The sequence below is a fragment of the Pipistrellus kuhlii genome, unplaced genomic scaffold (assembly GCF_014108245.1).
Source record: "Pipistrellus kuhlii isolate mPipKuh1 unplaced genomic scaffold, mPipKuh1.p scaffold_m20_p_2, whole genome shotgun sequence".
In the NCBI taxonomy this organism is placed as follows: Eukaryota; Metazoa; Chordata; class Mammalia; order Chiroptera; family Vespertilionidae; genus Pipistrellus; species Pipistrellus kuhlii.
In genome coordinates, this window is record NW_023425515.1 from 52,144,371 (window position 1) to 52,160,260 (window position 15,890).

At 37.1% G+C, this 15,890-nt stretch overlaps 1 protein-coding gene across 3 annotated transcripts in view; it reads left to right on the forward strand.

The window, feature by feature from the left end:
• Positions 1-15,890, forward strand: part of GOLGB1 (golgin B1) — an 84,327-nt gene that overhangs the window by 13,989 nt on the left and 54,448 nt on the right. For 2 of the 3 annotated variants that reach the window (XM_045583956.1, XM_045583957.1), the window contains exon 5: positions 9,566-9,694. In XM_045583956.1, the coding sequence (XP_045439912.1) occupies positions 9,566-9,694 (129 nt within the window). Of the gene's footprint in view, positions 1-2,780; positions 2,934-3,100; positions 3,254-5,756; positions 5,910-6,076; positions 6,227-9,565; positions 9,695-15,890 lie in introns of all 3 variants that reach the window. The other variant, XM_045583955.1, reaches the window with a different exon arrangement.

Consider the following 15,890-nt stretch of genomic DNA (forward strand, 5'->3'; position numbering starts at 1 on the left):
GCAGGTTGTGGAGCAGACCAGATCAACAGAGGCCAGGCCCAGAGCAGCCAGACCCAGAATAGCTCGCTCCTCGCCTGCCCCCGCCCCAGGGCTGCCTCTCAGACATGGCTGGAAACTTTTGGGGGAACTTGAGGGTCTGTTGAATCAAGTGATGAATGCTTAGATCTGGATGTGTTGAGTTAGTATAGCGCTGGGGTGTTGATCTGTGAGTGCCTTGTGTGGGGTCTGGATGAGGTTGGTTGATCTATTTGGAAATGTCTTTTGTGTGAAGTGTATCCTTGGGCATGTGGAGGTATTATTGATTTGAGAAAATGCTAAGTAACTGATTTACTATCTGAACAATTTAAAGTTCTGAAAGTTTAAAGTCTCTGGCCAAAAAGATGTGTTAAAGCTAACACCTTAATTTTAATGGAGAAAGGGGAGGACAAGCCCTTCCCACCCAGAACAGGTAATCCAATTCCAACCACAGCTATCTTTAAATAATGTGTTCATTAACATTTGAATGACTACACCTTTTGATAGCCTAAGGGCAAGTTTACATGTAAACAAATTTGCTTCTCAATTCCCAGGGCAGAAAAAACAAGGTTTAAAATTATTAGATTTTAAAATTTATTCTTAGAAGTGTAAAAGTTTATTAATTAAAGAAAAAAAGAAAACGAGATTGAAAAACCTTATGAACAATATTAGTTGTTGATTGTAGTAGAGTCGGAGATTCGGGAGAAGAGTGGACTGACAGTTCTCTGGGAAAGGGGGAGTGGTGGATGTGGGAAGAGACTGAACATAAAGTGTGCACCTATGGATGAGGACAATGGGAGGTAGGAAGGGGGTGGAGGGTGGGGTAGGAACCTGGTGGAAGGGGGAAGAAATGAGTAACCTTTGTAATAATATGAACAATAAAGATTGATTTAAATAAAAAAAAAATAAAAAAAATAAAGGTAAGCTAGATGGTCTATAGGTTTCTTCTACATCTGAAATTCTTTAATTTAGTAACTTGATATAGAATCCTCCTATATAATAAAGAGGTAATATGCAAATTGACCCTCACACCCTCACACAAGATGGCTTCCTCCATGTGGTCAAAGATGGCTGCCACAAGATGGCTGGCAGGGGAAGGTAGTGGTGGGCGATGAGGCCAGCAGAAAAGGGCAGTTGGGGGCAATTGGGCCAGCAGGGGAGCAGTTAGGCATCAATCAGGTTGTGAGGGGGCAGTTAGGTGTCGATCAGGTTGTCAGGGGAGTGGTTAGGGTGTGATCAGGCTGGTAGGCAGGCAAGCAGTTGGGAGCCAGCAGTCCTGAATCCATGGGGATCGGGCCTAAACCAGCAGTCAGACATCCCCCAAAGGGTCCCAGATTGGAGAAGGTGCAGGCTGGGCTTAGAGACACTCTCTGCACGAATTTCATGCACCAGGCCTCTAGTATTTTATTCCTTATGTGGCCATATAAGGGTTAAAGTTTCATGCATTGTAGGCTCAGTTAGTTTGCCTTGGCCTCTCTATAAAGCATGTTCTCTAGAGTGATAGCCACAACCAATAATACAGTTTGAGATTAGAGATAGAAGCATAAGGAAAGTAGTGCCTTTTGAGGAATAAAACATTGTTTAAAAACTCATCTTTGTTACCTTTCTGAGTTTGGTATAGAATATATGGAGGCTAATATATCACATGTGCTAATATATCACAGTTGGCCTACACTTCACTCTGCATAATAAGTCTTTGATTTTCTTAATTTCACCCTGTCTCATGCTTTGACCCACTACTGATCTTATTTTTAATATTTATAGTTCCTGGGAAATTTAATTTATTCTCTAGGCACAAACCTTGGTATAATGAGTTAGCTTCCTAGTTAGTCTTTCTTTTTGGGTGTAATGCTCTGAAGACATTACTTCTCCTGCATTGATTGCCTTATTGAACTTCTCAAAAGCTTGTTTTAGAAGCTATTGTTTTCTCATATAATTCAACTCGATTCTTCTTTTCTTCCTTCTTGGTTTCTCTTCTGTTAATTCTTTCCTCCCCTAGCTACAGTTGTGGCAACTTTGCCCATGTGGCTTTGTTTCTTCTAACTTTCCTTTGCTATGTTGTTAGATTTTTAAATTATCTATTTTAGGAGACTGAAAAATTATCCATTTTACAATCTGCCTTTTTTAAAAGTTCTGAGACCTTAAGCAAATCAACATTTTACAGCATCAGTTACTTCCTCTGTTCAATAAAAAGGCTGGATTAAATGATTTATCAGTTCCAGCAGCCCATTTAGTTGCTGTATATCTATTAAAGAGCTAGATATTCTGTGGAAAGTAGTTGAAGAAGTGATAGTAATCTTCAGATGCTTGAACAACTGTTATGTGGAAGAAAGTATAAAATTATTCTGTGTTGCCGAAACCAGTTTGGCTCAGTGGATAGGGCACTGGCCTGCAGACTGAAGGGTCCCAGGTTCGATTCTGGTCAAGGGCATGTACCTTGGTTGCGGGCACATCTGTAGTGGGGGGTGTTCAGGAGGCAGCTGATTGATGTTCCTAACTCTCTATCCCTCTCCCTTCCTCTCTGGAAAGAATCAATAAAATATATTTTTTTAAAAAGAGAGATAATGTTTGAAAAATGCTTAACATTTGCAAAATACTCAACATATTATAATGGCTGTGGTAATAATTATTATTTGATTAGAGTTGGAAAGATTTCCTAAGTAAGAATATGAGTTGTGATAAGATTAAGTTGGAATGAAGGAACTCATGTTTAAAAACTAACACCTTTTCCTTGGTGGATTGTCAACTTTTTGTCTAAATACTAGGAATCACCACAAAAATTGGACATGGAATTTAATAATAAAGCCCAAGAGGATGTTCTGGAACGCCTGCCCCACACAGAGCAGTTGGTGGCAGAGCTAAAAGAAATCATAAGACAGAAGGATACTGAGCTGCAGCGGAAGGATGAAGTTCTGCAGGTACCATTGTTTTGTCTCTTTCTTGCTAACTATGTACCAAAGGATTATTACTGAATCTGATTCTTATTTCTCAGCATCAACAAAAGATGCCTACTTTTGTAATGTCTAGATAAGTGATGAAGTGACGAGTAAACATTTATGTATTTGTCATCATTGTTCTCTGACAGGAAGAAAGAAATGCTACTGAGGACAGAATAAAAAAACTGAAACTTCATGCTAAGGCCAAAGTAACTTCTTTGAATAGACAATTAGAAAAATTGAAGGCACAAGGAGAGATTGCTTTGACAACAAGAGCTCAGTCAGAGGAGCAAATCTCTAGGGTATGGTAATTGGACATAACACATATTTTCTAAGTGGAAAAAACCTTCTTAATATAGCAGATTTTCACTAGTCACAAATATTTATGAAGATAAAGTAAATCAGCTCTAAATGCTATAGTTATTGAACTTGCAATCTAGCTGGGCTATGGGTCACACACAGTGCAAAACAGGTCAGCAGAAAACATGGAAATGAAATATTTCTTAGACTTTCAGAAAATTGAAAAGGCTATTATTATGCTAAGTGAAATAAGCCACTTAGACAAAGACCAATATCACATGATCTCACTTATGTGTGGAATCTAATGAACAAAATAAATTGACCAACAAAGTAACTCCTGGGGCATGGAATAGAGTGACATATCGGGGTGGGGTGGGGATAAGAAGAGAAAAACCAAAAAATGTATATATTTTTATGTATTGCCCATGGACATAGACAATAGTATGGTGAAGACTTAAAGTGGGGAGTAGGGGGCTGGGCAGAAGTGAGAGAAATGGGGACATTTGTAATATTGTCAACAATAAAAATATATTCTTTTTAAAAATCTCATAATCCAAAAAAGAAAAAAAAAAGGCTAATGAGAAGAAGTAAATACTGAAGTGAGGTTTTTGGGTAGGAGACACACATTGCTTTTGGAGAAGTTTCATTATTGGTTTAAAGATAAGCTAGATGGTCTGTAGGTTTCTTCTACATCTGAAATTCTTTAATTTAGTAACTTGATGTAGAATCCTCCTATATAATAAAGAGGTAATATGCAAATTGACCCTCACACCCTCACACAAGATGGCTGCCTCCATGTGGTCAAAGATGGCTGCCACAAGATGGCTGGCAGGGGAAGGTAGTGGTGGGCGATGAGGCCAGCAGGAAAGGGCAGTTGGGGGCAATTGGGCCAGCAGGGGAGCAGTTAGGCATCAATCAGGTTGTGAGGGGGCAGTTAGGTGTCGATCAGGTTGTCAGGGGAGTGGTTAGGGTGTGATCAGGCTGGTAGGCAGGCAAGCGGTTGGGAGCCAGCAGTCCTGAATCCATGGGGATCGGGCCTAAACCAGCAGTCAGACATCCCCCAAAGGGTCCCAGATTGTAGAGAGTGCAGGCTGGGCTTAGAGACACTCTCTGCACGAATTTCATGCACCAGGACTCTAGTATTTTATTCCCTATATGGCCATATAAGGGTTAAAGTTTCATGCTTTGTAGGCTCAGTTAGTTTGCCTTGGCCTCTCTATAAGGCATGTTCTCTAGAGTGATAGCCACAACCAATAATACAGTTTGAGATTAGAGATAGAAGCATAAGGAAAGTAGTGCCTTTTGAGGAATAAAACATTGTTTAAAAACTCATCTTTGTTACCTTTCTGAGTTTGGTATAGAATATATGGAGGCTAATATATCACATGTGCTAACATATCACAGTTGGCCTACACTTCACTCTGCATAATAAGTCTTTGATTTTCTTAATTTCACCCTGTCTCATGCTTTGACCCACTACTGATCTTATTTTTAATATTTTTAGTTCCTGGGAAATTTAATTTATTCTCTAGGCACAAACCTTGGTATAATGAGTTAGCTTCCTAGATAGTCTTTCTTTTTGGGTGTAATGCTCTGAAGACATTACTTCTCCTGCATTGATTGCCTTATTGAACTTCTCAAAAGCTTGTTTTAGAAGCTATTGTCTTCTCATATAATTCAACTCGATTCTTCTTTTCTTCCTTCTTGGTTTCTCTTCTGTTAATTCTTTCCTCCCCTAGCTACAGTTGTGGCAACTTTGCCCATGTGGCTTTGTTTCTTCTAACTTTCCTTTGCTATGTTGTTAGATTTTTAAATTATCTATTTTAGGAGACTGAAAAATTATCCATTTTACAATCTGCCTTTTTTAAAAGTTCTGAGACCTTAAGCAAATCAACATTTTACAGCATCAGTTACTTCCTCTGTTCAATAAAAAGGCTGGATTAAATGATTTATCAGTTCCAGCAGCCCATTTAGTTGCTGTATATCTATTAAAGAGCTAGATATTCTGTGGAAAGTAGTTGAAGAAGTGATAGTAATCTTCAGATGCTTGAACAACTGTTATGTGGAAGAAAGTATAAAATTATTCTGTGTTGCCGAAACCAGTTTGGCTCAGTGGACAGAGCGCTGGCCTGCAGACTGAAGGGTCCCAGGTTCGATTCTGGTCAAGGGCATGTACCTTGGTTGCGGGCATATCTGTAGTGGAGGGTGTTCCGGAGGCAGCTGATTGATGTTTCTAACTCTCTATCCCTCTCCCTTCCTCTCTGGAAAGAATCAATAAAATATATTTTTTTAAAAAGAGAGATAATGTTTGAAAAATGCTTAACATTTGCAAAATACTCAACATATTATAATGGCTGTGGTAATAATTATTATTGGATTAGAGTTGGGAAGATTTCCTAAGTAAGAATATGAGTTGTGATAAGATTAAGTTGGAATGAAGGAACTCATGTTTAAAAACTAACACCTTTTCCTTGGTGGATTGTCAACTTTTTGTCTAAATACTAGGAATCACCACAAAAATTGGACATGGAATTTAATAATAAAGCCCAAGAGGATGTTCTGGAACGCCTGCCCCACACAGAGCAGTTGGTGGCAGAGCTAAAAGAAATCATAAGACAGAAGAATATTGAACTGCAGCGGAAGGATGAAGTTCTGCAGGTAACATTGTTTTGTCTCTTTCTTGCTGACTATGTACCAAAGGATTATTACTGAATCTGATTCTTATTTCTCAGCATCAACAAAAGATGCCTACTTTTGTAATGTCTAGATAAGTGATGAAGTGACGAGTAAACATTTATGTATTTGTCATCATTGTTCTCTGACAGGAAGAAAGAAAAGCTACTGACAGAATAAGAAAACAGAAACTTCATGCTAAGGTCAAAGTAACTTCTTTGAATAGACAATTAGAAAAATTGAAGGCACAAGGAGAGATTGCTTTGACAACAAGAGCTCAGACAGAGGAGCAAATCTCTAGGGTATGGTAATTGGACATAACACATATTTTCTAAGTGGAAAAAACCTTAATATAGCAGATTTTCACTAGTCACAAATATTTATGAAGCTAAAGTAAATCAGCTCTAAATGCTATAGTTATTGAACTTGCAATCTAGCTGGGCTATGGGTCACACACAGTGCAAAACAGGTCAGCAGAAAACATGGAAATGAAATGCCAGTTGTGTCTTAGACTTTCAGAAAATTGAAAATGCTATTATTATGCTAAGTGAAATAAACCAGTTAGACAAAGACCAATATCACATGATCTCACTTATGTGTGGAATCTAATGAACAAAATAAATTGACCAACAAAGTAACTCCTGGGGCATGGAATAGAGTGACATATCGGGGTGGGGTGGGGATAAGAAGAGAAAAACCAAAAAATGTATATATTTTTATGTATTGCCCATGGACATAGACAATAGTATGGTGAAGGCTTAAGGTGGGGAATAGGGGGCTGGGCAGAAGTGAGAGAAATGGGGACATTTGTAATATTGTCAACAATAAAAATATATTCTTTTTAAAAATCTCATAATCCAAAAAAGAAAAAAAAACGGCTAATGAGAAGAAGTAAATACTGAAGTGAGGTTTTTGGGTAGGAGACACACATTGCTTTTGGAGAAGTTTCATTATTGGTTTAAAGATAAGCTAGATGGTCTGTAGGTTTCTTCTACATCTGAAATTCTTTAATTTAGTAACTTGATGTAGAATCCTCCTATATAATAAAGAGGTAATATGCAAATTGACCCTCACACCCTCACACAAGATGGCTGCCTCCATGTGGTCAAAGATGGCTGCCACAAGATGGCTGGCAGGGGAAGGTAGTGGTGGGCGATGAGGCCAGCAGAAAAGGGCAGTTGGGGGCAATTGGGCCAGCAGGGGAGCAGTTAGGCATCAATCAGGTTGTGAGGGGGCAGTTAGGTGTCGATCAGGTTGTCAGGGGAGTGGTTAGGGTGTGATCAGGCTGGTAGGCAGGCAAGCGGTTGGGAGCCAGCAGTCCTGAATCCATGGGGATCGGGCCTAAACCAGCAGTCAGACATCCCCCAAAGGGTCCCAGATTGTAGAGAGTGCAGGCTGGGCTTAGAGACACTCTCTGCACGAATTTCATGCACCAGGACTCTAGTATTTTATTCCCTATATGGCCATATAAGGGTTAAAGTTTCATGCTTTGTAGGCTCAGTTAGTTTGCCTTGGCCTCTCTATAAGGCATGTTCTCTAGAGTGATAGCCACAACCAATAATACAGTTTGAGATTAGAGATAGAAGCATAAGGAAAGTAGTGCCTTTTGAGGAATAAAACATTGTTTAAAAACTCATCTTTGTTACCTTTCTGAGTTTGGTATAGAATATATGGAGGCTAATATATCACATGTGCTAATATATCACAGTTGGCCTACACTTCACTCTGCATATTAAGTCTTTGATTTTCTTAATTTCACCCTGTCTCATGCTTTGACCCACTACCGATCTTATTTTTAATATTTATAGTTCCTGGGAAATTTAATTTATTCTCTAGGCACAAACCTTGGGATAATGAGTTAGCTTCCTAGTTAGTCTTTCTTTTTGGGTGTAATGCTCTGAAGACATTACTTCTCCTGCATTGATTGCCTTATTGAACTTCTCAAAAGCTTGTTTTAGAAGCTATTGTCTTCTCATATAATTCAACTCGATTCTTCTTTTCTTCCTTCTTGGTTTCTCTTCTGTTAATTCTTTCTTCCCCTAGCTACAGTTGTGGCAACTTTGCCCATGTGGCTTTGTTTCTTCTAACTTTCCTTTGCTATGTTGTTAGATTTTTAAATTATCTATTTTAGGAGACTGAAAAATTATCCATTTTACAATCTGCCTTTTTTAAAAGTTCTGAGACCTTAAGCAAATCAACATTTTACAGCATCAGTTACTTCCTCTGTTCAATAAAAAGGCTGGATTAAATGATTTATCAGTTCCAGCAGCCCATTTAGTTGCTGTATATCTATTAAAGAGCTAGATATTCTGTGGAAAGTAGTTGAAGAAGTGATAGTAATCTTCAGATGCTTGAACAACTGTTATGTGGAAGAAAGTATAAAATTATTCTGTGTTGCCGAAACCAGTTTGGCTCAGTGGATAGAGCACTGGCCTGCAGACTGAAGGGTCCCAGGTTCGATTCTGGTCAAGGGCATGTACCTTGGTTGCGGGCACATCTGTAGTGGGGGGTGTTCCGGAGGCAGCTGATTGATGTTTCTAACTCTCTATCTCTCTCCTTTCCTCTCTGAAAAGAATCAGTAAAATATATTTTAAAAAAATATTCTTTGTAACTCCAATAAGGAGACTAGGTACATTTTGGGGCGGGGGTGTGGAATCAGTAGCGAGGCATAATCTGGTTAAGTTTAAGGAGCTTTTGGCGGGGAAACATAGACTATTGAAAGATTTTTATTTCCTGTCACTGGTTTTTTTATGATCTTTTGCCCCTTAGGAGTTTTGGCCTCTGATCTTTAAGGAAGGGAGACTGAGTTTTCTGTTGAGTCACCCTCAGACTAAAAACCATAAACATGAGATACTGGGTGCCATTTTTCCCAACTGTCAACATCCTTCAAGTAGATTTTTGGTTGCTCTCCTCATTTTCAGATGGCTGCTTTTATTTCTTACCCAGAATTATAGCTGTTACCTGAGGGAGGATGGATCTACCGTGTTTCCCCAAAAATAAGACATCCTCCGAAAATAAGACCTAATTACAGGTTTCCTTCTGAGTGAAATATAAGGCATCCCCTGAAAATAAGGCCTCCCTAGGCTAAACATGAGAGATTTGGTCCACTGATTCTGAAAGAAATGTAGTCATAAGAAATTCACCAGGAAATTCAGGAATTGGATTGTTATGATAATGTTCCAGAAGATGAAGACATGATTGTCATTGAATAAAGGAGTAAATTCTTGATACTGTAGCATTCACAGTTTGTCTGGTTTGTGTTGACAACTACCGTACTACTGTACTGTATACAGGTAATAAATTTCCTTTATTTTCATTTAACAATAAATGTGTACCATATTTTTCTTCATGGAAAAATAAGACATCCCCTGAAAGTAAGACCTAGCGCATCTTTGGGAACAAAAATTAATATAAGATACTGCCTTATTTTCGGGTAAACAGGATAGTAGGAGCTACTTGGTGCTACTAAAACTGGAAAATTCTAAAGTGTCTTACTTGTTCAGGCGGGTGTTATTGTTTCTTGCTCCCATCAGTTTGATAAAATGAATGAAATAGTTTTATAGGGAAAATTAGAGCAAAAGATCAAATATATATTAATTGTAATATTTTAAAATAAATGACTTTGTCTCCTGAATTTTCAGCATGACAAAAGTTCTGGGGAGGAGGAGATGGAAGTGGAAAAGATAAAGTGTAAACTCCAGGAGAAGGAGGCACTAATTAACAGTTTGCAAGCCCAGCTGACCCAGGCACAGGCAGAGCAAGCTGCACAGGTATGTAGTTTGCCACTTCATGTCATTAAACTAACAATTTACCAAAGCCCATGGATTATTATATGACAAAGATTTTTTAGGTGCCCAGTGGATATTTATCCATGTTATCTATCAATTTCCTTCCTTCCTTCTTGTCTTTCTTTCTTTCCCTTCCTTCTTTCCTAAGTATGATAATTTTATTAGACCATACACTAGTATTTATAATTTTTGGTTGATATTTATAGATACCAATATGCTTTTTGATATATAGTTTCACATTTTTATTTCAGAAAACTTTTTTTGAATTATATAGCTTATTGTATTTGGTCTGTTTTCTTCATTAGGGACTTCTTTTAGCTATATGTTTCATCTTTGATTTATCTTTAATATTTGTCACTTTGTCTCATTTTCTTTTTATCTTTTTTTTTGTTGTTTTTGTTTTATGTTTCTTTTTTCATTTAAGGCATTCTATTTTGTTGTTATTAATCCTCACCCGAGGATATTTTTTCTAGTTATTTTTAGAGAGTGGGAGGTAAAGGGGGGAGAGAGAAACTTCATTGTGAGAGAGACACATTGATTGATTGCCTTCCACATGCACCCCAACCGAGCCTGCAACCAAGGTACGTGCCCTTGACTGGAATTGAACCGGCGAACCTTCAGTCCAAGAGGTGACGCTTTAACCACTGAACAAACTGGCCAGAGCTGTCTTTATTTACTTTTGTATTCCTTCTTGTTTTGTCTTCTTTTTCTGAAATGATTATTTTCTCTTATATCAAGATCTTCTTGAGTTCTGTGACCTTATTCTGAGTTTTTCAATTCTGATTTATGTTGTTCTTTCATGGCTCATATAAGTTTCATAATTATTAACATCTTTTGAAAGACTGTAATTTTGATTTTTTTAACATAACAAATTCTGTTATGTTTTTATAACCTGTAAATATATTATAGATTATAACTGCTCCTTAGTTATTTTTTTATATTTATATTTTTTATTAAATTTATTGCAGTGACTGACATTGGTCAGCATGAAAATAATAGGTTTTGGGTATGGATTTCTATGTTACAAGATCTGTGTATTGCACCATGTGCTCACCACCCAAATTCAGATTTTCTCCTGTCACCATATATTAGGACCCCTTTCTCCCCACACACTGCTGTTTGTGTTCACAAATTTCAGTTTTATGTCCCACACTAGAGGCCCAGTGCATCCTTGCACCGGTGGGGTCCCTCAATCTTGCCTGCAAGGATGGGGCAGAAACCAGCTCTATAACATCCCCCAAGGGGACCTGGATTGCGAGAGGACCATTCTTGGGTGACTCATCCTGGAATCGGGGCTCCCTCCTCTCTGGTTCCAAGTGTGTTACCTGAGAATTGCAGCTGCCAGGTCACCACAGCTCAGCAACTCCTGCATTGAGTGTCTGCCCCCTGGAGGTCATTGCACATAATAGCTACCAGTTGGATGGTCAAATGGTCAGATAATTTCTTAGGTTTCTATATATATAGTTATAAGTGAAATCATATGGTCCTTAGCTTTTTCTGACTGACTTATTTCACTTGGCATAATGTTCTCCAAGTCCACCCATATTGTTGCAAATGGCCCTGTTTTATCCTTTCTTATGGCTGAGTAGTATTCCATTGTATATATGTACCACATCTTTATCAAGTAATCTAATCGCAGGACATTTTGGTTGTTTTCATGTCTGGGTCACCTTGAATAATGAACACAGGAGTGCATATATCTTTGTAAATACATGATTTTGAAGTTTTCAGGTATGTTCCAAAAAGAGGAATTGTTGGGTCATATGGTAGCTCTATTCTCAATTTTTTTGAGGAATCACAAATTGCTTCCCATAGTGGTTGTAACAGTCTACATTCCCACCAGCAGTGGATGAGGGTTCCCTTTTTCCACAACCTCTCCAACACTTGCTATTGCTTATCCATTATTGATAATGGCCACTCTGACAGGTATGAGGTGGTATCTCATTGTAGTTTTGATTTGCACTTCCCTGATTGCCAGTGAAGTTGAATATCTTTTCATATATCTATTGGCTATTCGTATGTCTTTTTGGGAGAGGCATATTTTCGGGTCTTCTGCCCACTTTTTGATTGAGTTGTTTGTTTGGTGTTGAGTTTTATAAGTTCCTTTTATGTTTTGGAAATTAAACCTTTGTCAGAGTGACTGTTTTCAAATATCATTTCCCATCTGGTCAGCTACCTCTTTGTTTTGTTGTCAGTTTCTTTTGCTGTGTAGAAGCATTTTAGTTTGATATAGTTCCATTCATATATTTTTGCTTTGGGGTCAAGTTCATAAAATGTTCTCTATGACTAATATCCATAAGTTTGGTACCTATATTTTTTGCTATGTAACTTATTGTTTTGGGTCTTATATTTATGTCTTGATCCATTTTGAATTATTTTTGTTCCTGGGGACAAACTGTAATCCAATTTCATTTGTTTGCATGTGGCTTTTCAGTTTTCCCAGCACGATTTATTAAAGAGACTATCTTTACTCTATTGTGTGTCTATGGCTTCTTTGTCGAAAATTATCAGTCCATATACATGTGGTTTTATAGCTGGGCTCTCCATTCTGTTGCACTGATATGTGTTTCTATTTCTCTGCTAATACCATGCTGTTTTGATTAGTAGTTCTGTAGTATAATTTGAAGTCAGGTATTGTGATACTTCCAGCTTTGTTCTTTTTTCTCAGGATTGCTTTGGCTATTTGGGGTCTTTTGAGAGTCCATACAAATCTGATGATTTCTCTTAATATAATATTAAAAAAAATGGCATTGGAATTTTGATGGGGATTGCATTAAATCTGTATATTGCTTTGGATAATATGGCCATTTTAATTATGTTGATTCTTCCAATCCATGAACACGGGTTATTTTTAAATTTTGTTTTTCTTTTCCAATTTTTTTAAAATTTAATATATTTTATTGATTTTTTACCGAGAGGAAGGGAGAGAGATAGAGAGCTAGAAATGTTAATGAGAGAGAAACATCGACCAGCTGCCTCTTGCACACCCCGTACTGGGGATGTGCCCGCAACCAATGTACATGGCCTTGACCGGAATCGAACCTGGGACCCTTCAGTCTGCAGACCGACGCTGTACCACTGAGCCAAACTGGTTTCGGCTCTTTTCCAATCTTTTTAAATAATGTTTTGTAATTTTCTATATATTAGTCTTTCACATTCTTTGTTAAGTGATTTCTAGGTATTTTATTCTTTTGGTTGTAATTGCAAAAGGAATTGTTTTGGGGTGTTTTTTTATTGTTGTTTTTTTCATTTCTTTTCTGAAGTTTTATTATTAGTATATAGGAAGGCAGTGGATTTTTGCATATTGCTTTTGTATCCTGCAACTTGACTGTATTAGTTTATTGTTTCTAATAATTTTATGATTAAGTCTTTAAGGTTTTCTGTATGCAGAACCATGTCAACTGCAAAAAGTGATAGTTTTACTTCTTTCTTCCCTATTTGGATGCCTTTTATTTCTGTCTGTTGCTTTATTGCTCTGGCTAGGACTTCCAACACTATTTTAAATAAGAGAGTGGACATCCTTGCCTTGTTCCTGATCTTAGAGGAAAAGCTCTCAGTTATGATACTAGCTGAGGGTTTATCATATATTGCTTTTATTATGTAGAGGTACTTTCCTTCTATTCCTTTTTTTTTTTTTTTTTTTTTTTTTTGAGTGTTTTAATCATGAATGGATGCTGTATCTCATCAGATGCTTTTTCTGCATCTATTGATAGGGTCATATGATTTTTATCTTTTCTTTTGTTAATGTGGTGTGTTAAATGGACTGATTTGCATATGTTGAAACATCCTGTGCCCCTTGAATGAACCCCACTTGATGGTGATGTATTATTTTTTGGATGTATTGCTGTATTCAATTTGCTAGTATTTTGTTTCTCATTTCTGATTTTGTTTATATGGGTCTTTTCCCTTTTCTCCTTGGTGAGTCTAGCCAGGGGTTTGTCAATTTTATTAATCTTGTCAAAGAACCAGCTCTTTAATAATTTTTGTAGTCTTTTTGTTTTCTATTTAATTCAATTCTTCTCTAATTTTTATTTTTTTCTTCTACTGACTTTGGATTGCTTTTGTTCTTCTTTCCCTATGATATTGGGTTGTGTACTTAGGATTTCTCATTTCTTGAGATAGACCTATAATGATTTAAACTTCCCTCTTATTACTGATTTCACTTTATCCCAGAAGTTTTATGTGTTGTATTTTCATTTTTATTTATCTCTAGATATCTTCTGATCTCATCTTTTATTTATTCTTTGACCCAGTCACTTTTAGTAGTATGTTGTTTAATTTCCATGTATTTGTGGGTTTCTTTATTTCCTTTTTGCAGTTCTAATTTCAAGGCATCTTGGTCCAAGAATATATGTGGTATAATTTCAGTCTTCTTGAACTTACTGATGATAGTTCTGTGACCCCAACATATGGTCTATCCTTGAAAGTGTTCCATGTGCACTGGAGAAGAATATATAATCTAGAATTCTGGGATGAAAGGTTCTAATATTTCATTTAAGGCTGATTTTTATTAATTTTCTGTTTGGTGTATATCTATAGAGATGTCAATGGAGTTCTAAGGTCCCCAAGTATGATTGTGTTTTGATCTTTTTCTCCCTTTAATTCTGTATTCTGTGTGTATCTATTTTATATTTTTTAGTGCTCCTTGGCTGGGTGAATATATATATATATATATATATATATATATATATATATATATATATATATATATAGAAGTGTTATGTTTTCTTGATATCAGATGCATGACTTTAAAGATCCCCTTTATCATATTAAAGTATTCATCTTTGTCTTAAAGATCCCCTTTATTATATTAAAGTGTTCATCTTTGTCTCTTGTTATCTCGAAATCTATTTTGTCAGATATAATTATGGCTGTCCCTGCTTTTCTGTGGATATTATTTGCTTGGAGAATAATTTTCCACCCTTTTACTTTGAGTCTGCCTTTGTCCTTGTAGCTTAGATGTACCTCTTTTAGGAAGTATATGGTTGGGTTTTGTTTTTTGATCCATTCTACAATTCTGTACCTCTTTGTTGGTGAATTCAGACCATTTGCATTTAGGGTAATTATTGATGTATGAGAATATCCTATAGCCATTTTGTCTTTTGTTTTCTGGTAGCTCTATGCCTCTATTGGTTCTTTCATTTGTGTTTCTGTCTGTTCTTTTTGTTTGATGGTATTCCATATTTTCTTCCTCTGTGTCCACGTTTTTTAAGCTATGTGTCCAGATTTGTGGGTTTTTATGTATCGTTACGGTTAGGATTATAAAAAATAAACTTGCATATATACCAAAGCTTTTTTTTTTTTTTTTATGCATCTGATCTTCAACCTCCTTTGCCAGTTCAGTCCTTTTACATTTTTTACAGAGAGGAAGGGAGAGAGATAGAGAGCTAGAAACATCGATGAGAAAGAAACATTGACCAGCTGCCTCCTGCACACCCCCCACTGGGGATGTGCCTACAACCAAAGTACATGCCCTTGACTGGAATCGAACCCGGGACCTCTCAGTCCACAGACCAACGCTCTACCGCTGAGCCAAACCCGTTTCCGCCCTTTTACATTTTTGTTGTCACAAACTGACCCTGTAATTTGTTTATGCTTTAACTTTTTTTTGTGATCTTACTCATAGTGCTATGACCTTATTTTCTTTGTTTCAGGTAAAATAACTCCCTTGAGTATTTCCTGCAATTGAGGTTTCCCGGTGATAAATCTCTCAGCTTCTGTATGTTTGGGAACCTCTTTATTTCCCCTTTATATTTAAAGGATAATATTGCGGCTATGTTATTCGTGGCTGGTAATATTTCTCTTTTAGATTTTGGTTTATAGAGTTTCTGCTGAGAAGTCGAATGAAATTCTGAGAGGTTTTCTTTTCCCTGGCTACTTTGAGAATTTTTTCTTTGTCATTGATTTTTGACTGTGCCTCGGAGAGGGACTCTGTGGGTTAAGATAACTAGGCGTTCTGTTTGCTTCTTGGATTTGAGGATCTAGTTATTTTTTTCTTTTTTAAAAATAAATCTTTATTGTTCATATTATTACAAATGTTCCTCTTTTTATCCTCCCCTTCCTTGCTTTCCTCCACCAGGTTCCCACCCCACTCTTTGCCCTTTCCCAACCCCCATTGTCCTCATCCATAGGTGCACAGTTTATGTTCAGTCTCTTCCCACAACCCCCTCTCCCCTTT